Raw genomic sequence first — 6618 nt, 5'->3', positions numbered from 1 at the left:
AACCCTTCATTTAAAAACTGCATTTTGTGTTTACTTGTGTTATCTTTGACTAATGCTTAAATTTGTTTGATGATCTGAAACATTTAAGTGTGGAAAACATGCAAAAAAGTAAGAAATCAGGAAGGGGGCAAACACTTTTCACACCACTGTATACTATACATACTATATTATATTATGTATAGATAATTCTACATTACATGTGTGGCATCCACTTATCAGAAGATCAGCGGTTCGATCCCCGGTTCCTCCAGTCTGCGTGTCGAAGTGTCCTTGAGCAAGTGAGTCTTATAACTATCTGTATTTGTATAAGTGGAAGGTGTATATAGTGTATATAGCTTTAGATTAATTTATGTATTCTATTTTTATTGTATTTCTGTCATGTTTTGTGTTTTATCTTGTTTAATTTCTTATCTTATCTTATCTTATCTTATCTTATCTTATCAGGGGCCGGGCAGGCAGTCCTGCCAAGACCCTCTAGTTTTCCTGCTCATTCTTTCCTCTTCTTCCGAGGAAATCATACTTCCAACGCATGAAAAAAACACCAAACTTTGCACACAAGTCCAGTCCTATGCCAGATTTGCTCAGCTGCAAACACAAGCCAATAGTCCTGATGTTGGCGCTATAGCAAGTGTCTAAAGTTCAAAACTTTGAAAATTCACAACAAATCGACCGTATGTGTTACAACTTCACAACTTTCATCAAACTGTAGCCCCGATACTGAAGAAGCTTTTGTACATTTAAACCTATTGCAAATTATGAAGTTCATCACTCTGTTTTTTTCAAAAACTGTAAAACGTATTAAACCTATCTCCTCCCACAATTTTTGCTCAATTGACACCAAACGTGCTACAGAGCGTCTTGACACTGTCCTCCACAAATTGTCCTCACAGGTTTCTGATTTGTCAAAAATTGAGTCTACAGTGCATCAAGATGTTTGACTGTAAACAGTACTGTAAACATATACTTGCAAATTCTTGCTAAATAAGTTTTCAATGTTCATGAAAAAATGACTAAATTTTGGAGTCATGGTAGATGATGTTTGGCATATATCAGAATTGTATATCAAAAACTGAATTTTTTTTTTTACAGCATTTTGAATTTTGCTCTCATGTGAACAACTGGAGTCAGTGCAAGAATGGCATTTCTGAACATCAGTTTTTCACTTATAGAGTAAATCAGTCATTGTTACAAAACAAATTACAACATCTCCATGCTGTCTAGATGCAATATGTGTATTTTCAGATTTTTGTCTTGATAACTGAATTCATGACAGCAGTTTGAAATCTGCCTTGACAGCTGCTGTCATCCTGGTGGCTGGCTTAGTCAATTTGTGAAACCACAGCTAAATTGTCACTTGATAAGTATCTCAGTCAGATAGAAAGTGCTCCTTGGTGTCAGGGGTCAAGCCACAACTGATGCAAAATGTATATTGTAATGGCAACTTTCTTGTTGTCTTCCTATTCTGTCTCTTGTTGCTCAGAATTGCCTAAATTTGCTTAAAATTGCCTAAAATTGCCTGGCCCCGACTATTGCTGCACAGCAGCTATAATCTTACCTTATCTTATTTTATCTTATTTTATTTATCCTTCATTTAACCTGGAAGTCCCATTAAGATTGAAAATCTCTTTTATATGAGAGACCTGGCCGAGGTAGCAGCCAATCAAAACACATTAAAATGCAATTTTTTTTTATCTTATCTTTTTTTGTCTCGTCTCATCTCATTTTATCACACAATATGTTACCATGAATACATTTACATTGGCAAGAAAATGAGAAAAATCAGAAAAATAATAACTTTATTTGTGTACAAAATGTATTGTACTTCAGTATAAAACTATGTCAAACAGGCAGCGGCAAAACTTTAAGTCTTGAGTGGTGGATTCCTAATAGTAACACTTTCACTCTATAAAAATCCCAATAAAGAAGACATTTGCAAACCCACAACAATGATAACACTTTGTCAATAATCACATTATTGATACAGGTTGAACCACATATGAAACGTTAAGTGGCCCTTTTTCTCATTTAATCATCAACTGAATTCTAAGACGTAGCTTTAAGTTCTGGCAGTAAACAAGAGGAGAGGGCATGACATGACTTGCCGATACAAAATTATCAGCCAGGTTTCTGGTAAAAGTGAAAGGCGTGTCTACAACATGGGCGCAGCTGAATAATAATAAAAAAAGCATCTACTCACATACGCTGTACATAAATATTGTTTGTTTAATGAGCGTGTGAGAAATAGAGTGGGTGGTTATTCCGTTTGAGTCAACAATAGTGTGTCCTTTCCTTTTTTCTCATGTTACAGCCTCCGATCAGAAAGTTGGCTGAAGGACAGAAAGAGAGACAAAGTGGTGAAGAGAAACAGCAGGCAGAGATTGGGAGGGAAGTGGAGATACAGTTACATCAGGTCACTGGACTTAAGCCTATCAGATTATCAGCTACATTCTTCTCACACAGCTCTCAGTGACAGACTCTTCAGCTAGAAAATAAACACGTCCTACATATGCTACACGCCTTTTTTGTCTGGCTGCCGTTAAATTTTATTACTGTAAACAAGGCAAACTCGACCACAACAATGTGAGAAGCAGATCTCTCTTACTGGTGTGTGTATGTGTGTGTGTGTGTGTGTGTGTGTGTGTGTGTGTGTGATTGTGTAATGAAATGTACACCTTCCACCTGGAGGGAAATGGCATGCACTCATTGGATTATGACCTTAAGAAGCAGGTTACATAAATTATTATTTAAGACCACTTTCATGCCTGTCCTGATCTAGAGACCCTGCTGAGGAACACAGTTTATGTGAATAAGTAGTGGACACCTTTACATGTTTCATACGCAGTCATACACTAAAACATACTGGATGAATTCTAACCCATTTTAAGTCAGACAAGGCGCTCAGCACTGGGTCAAACTAGCAACGACCCAGTAGAGGGTATAGTAAATGTGCTCTATGTGAAATTGCTGGTACCACTTTCTAATACCGTTTATAAATGCTCCATAACTTAACCAACAGTCTTTATAATGGGTAATATACAGTGTAATTCTCTTTAAGTGATGACCTGTGCTCACCTTGTAAAGGATTTTTCAACTAAGGGTTGCTGTAAGGGTACAGCAAGCAGGTCAGTATTGCGAAAGGAACCCTGTCAGGGTGATGCAATACCCTGGCACCAAGCGGAGGGGTCTTGAAACACCCTGAAGGAGTGTACATTGTCCTGCTTATTACACAGCTACTTACAAAACTAATCAATCATTTGTAAGAAAATATTGATTTAAAGGTCCAGTGTGTAAGATTTAGGGGCGCTTAGTGGCATCTAGTGGCGAGGATTGCAGATGAAACTTCTCCCCCACTGTTCAGGAGGTTCTTACCGAATTATCCGCAGAGGTCTCTTCCTCTTCAAACAACCAGACAAGCTGATTAAAACACTGAATAAAGCAGTTTCACGTTACAAATCAGTGTTTCTTCTACACTGTTTGGCATGTTGGAGAAGGGTCGCCAACCCCTTGTGAACTTCAGATCCAGGAGTTCAGGAGGTTTTTATCAGGAGCCGAATTATCCGCAGAGGTCTCCTCCTCTCCAAAACAAACGAACGTGGTGATTTAAACAGGTAAAAACAGTAAATAAAGCAGTTTCACATAAAAAAAAAAAATCTGTGTTTTCCGACGCTGCTTATTGTGGAGGGACTGCTAACTGCAGTGGTCGAAGCAAAAACGCGAATGTAGAGCCCTATCTAGAGCCAGAGTTTGGTTTGTCTGTTCTAGGCGACTGTAGAAACACAGCAGTGCGACATGGCGATATTATTTTATGTTCCATTTCTGCCAATATATCCCCCTAAATCCTACACACTGGACCTTAACAATGATTTTTATATCTTTCACTAAGTGTCTTTGATTGAAAATGCATCAGTAGCAGCAGTCTGCTATTGATGCATTGTATTAAGTATTAAACAAAGCTGTGTAACAAGCATTAATTAATGGATTGACAACATTTGTGACAGCATTATCACCAAATAGTGGGGTAAAAACACAAGCCAAATTATTTCTTTTACAACCTGGCAACCCAAAATGTGTGCTTATGTTCTCCTCTAGATTTGTGTGTCTTCAACTGTAAACATAGTTTTGACCTTTAACACAGGATTGTGTTCTAAATTGCAGCTGTGTGATAAATGTAGCATGCACAGTTTAATCAAATAAAATTACAAGTAAATATAATTTTTTTTTAGGCAAAAATGTTAGTAAAAGAACTGCTTTTGTGTTTCTGGGGAATTTTTCATGTGGCCCCAACATGTATCTTTATGCAAGTTTGAACAAAAGCAAACACGCCAAATCTTCATGTCCTCTGAAGTGTCAGCTGAAATTGGCACACACAGGCAGTATGTGCAGAAACTGAAGGAAACGATGATGGGCATGTAGACACACAAACACTGGACGCAATATGGTAAAAAAGTGAGGCCAAAAGTTGGGGTTTTTCCACAAACGAAAGCCAGGAGTCGGTATCGTCTATACAAAACATATCTCAGTCGAGGTCTCGTAGCTTTTTCCCAGTCTCTGTAGCATTTTTGCAGCTGTACAGCCATTTGATAATCCTCGCATTGCGCTCAATAACTGACGTCCCTTGACTTTTCTTCTTATTCAACTTCTCCTCCATCAGTCCGTCGCTGTCACCACTGGTCCTGGAGAAGCCGTCGTCCGATGTAGAGATGCTGACACTCCTGATGAATATCGCAGTGTCATCTGAGCGTGCGGAGAAGTTCTCCCTCCCCAGAGACTCGATAACCTCACCTTCCAGCCCACAGTACTTGAAGAAAGCATCAAAGTCTGCAAAGTTTTTGGAGTACCTGGAGCTGATGTCAGAGTGAGAGCGGCTGACCCCTTTGCCAGACCGTTTTTCAATCTCAGGGACCATCAGGAGGCCAGCAGATTTCTTCCCAGCACCAGCTTTCACCTTTGTCCCAGAATCCCTGTTTTCTTTGCTGTGCTGCTCTGCTACTCCATTCCTCTCTGACTGAGAGGTCGCCACATGCGGGCTGCATTCCTTTGCCATTCCTTCAGGTGTGGTGATTTTTTCCTCGCTGCTCTCACACTCCTTATCTGTTGCCTCAGGTAATGAAACATTTTTATTCACAGAGCTGGACAGCAGCTTACGTTTAAAATGGCGTCTCCGGTCACTCGCTGACACTCGCAGTAAATCACATTTCTGTCTGTAGAGCAGAAGAGAGTCTGGTCGTTTTTTGGAGCTGGACCGACGTACCTCTACTGGCGATCTGGGGATTTGTGCACCACATTCAGCCTCTTTTGAGTCACTCCCTGGGACAAGATCCCCACCACGGTTTGAGCTCTGGTGAGAAGACACAATGCTGCTCACAGAGGCCAATCCAAGACTGATCGCTGGCTCCTGGGTCGAGTTGACCACCTGTTGGCTTTTGACATATTTCAGTTTACTTGCAGCGAGCCTCTCCACAGCACTCATGCCTCCTTTTGTCTCACTCTCCAGCTCCATTTGCTTTCGAAGGTACTCCGGACCCTTCTCCAGGATTTTTGAGGTATCGCTGCTCGCATCCATTGTAGTTTTATCAACATTCAAACAGTTATTTCCAAAGAGTAGTTAATCCTTTAAGGTACAGTCTGTCCAGTGTTAGAATGGAACAGATTCCATTCAAGCCCGTTCTCTGCCTGAGCATGCATTACAACAGGAGCCTTCACCTTGTCTGTACAAACCCACATCACATTACCCCACCCATCCTGCTAGTTTTAACCAAACACAAGCCTGTTCAAAGTACACCTGATACCATCACAAGTGGGAACACTGAAAGCTGACACTGCTGGCGATTTTTTTCTCTTGTCCTGGAAGAAACGTGGGCCTTTATGCTTGTTGCTCAATACAGGACAAAATCTGACACGATCCCCTTCCACTTAAACTGGTTTCTACCTTTACAATGAACTCTCCACTTACCGTTTATCCACTTATTTACAGTACCTGACTCTGACTCATCAAGAAAGCTCACTGCGGGTTATCATGCAAATATAATTGTGCAATAAATGCTTCCCCAGCTTATTCATCCTTGACTGAAGAGCAGTGTGTATGATGTTGCCCACTGTGACTGTAGGCAGGCAGATTGTGGTCATTAACAGGATGCCAGCGCCATCGGTGCCATCAAAACAGTGTTGTGCAATTCTAAAGACTCACAGAGGAAAGACAATCAGGTTATTATTACCTCCACCAAGGTAAGGTAATGTTTTTGGTTTGTTTGTTATCAGCAGGATCATGGAAAAACTACTGACTCAATTCTCATGAAACTTGGTAGAAGAGTGTAGCATGTGCCAAGGAAGAACTGAGTAATTTTAACTCCGGTAAACACCGTGAGATAGGACGTTTGGCGTTGGGGCAATGAATGGCACACATTTTGAAATCTAGTAGATATTAGTAAAGTTTAGAAGTGACAAAGCAGCCAACTGTAGAAATATGATGACTCAATATCGCAGTGCACGTTGATTTGTTCCATTAATCCTCTGGAGTAGCCTGTTCATGTAGTGGCTCAAACTTCAAACAGAAAGCAGCTGTTATGGAGCACTTAGGGTAAATTGGTTTCACTTTTTCCTCAACCTATAGTGTGGCAA

At 40.3% G+C, this 6618-nt stretch overlaps 1 protein-coding gene across 1 annotated transcript; it reads right to left on the bottom strand.

Moving 5' to 3' along the window:
- Positions 1-1735: 1735 nt before the first annotated feature.
- Positions 1736-6195, bottom strand: fam110c (family with sequence similarity 110 member C). Its single transcript, XM_050058366.1, has one exon. It carries the CDS (start codon positions 5561-5563, stop codon positions 4517-4519), a length of 1047 nt encoding a protein of 348 aa, XP_049914323.1. The 5' UTR covers positions 5564-6195; the 3' UTR covers positions 1736-4516.
- Between the last annotated feature and the right edge of the window lie 423 nt (positions 6196-6618).

The sequence above is a fragment of the Epinephelus moara genome, chromosome 12 (genome assembly GCF_006386435.1).
Source record: "Epinephelus moara isolate mb chromosome 12, YSFRI_EMoa_1.0, whole genome shotgun sequence".
Lineage (NCBI taxonomy): Eukaryota > Metazoa > Chordata > Actinopteri > Perciformes > Serranidae > Epinephelus > Epinephelus moara.
Note: the sequence above shows the minus strand (reverse complement) of the source record. Positions and strands in the feature narration are given on the sequence as shown.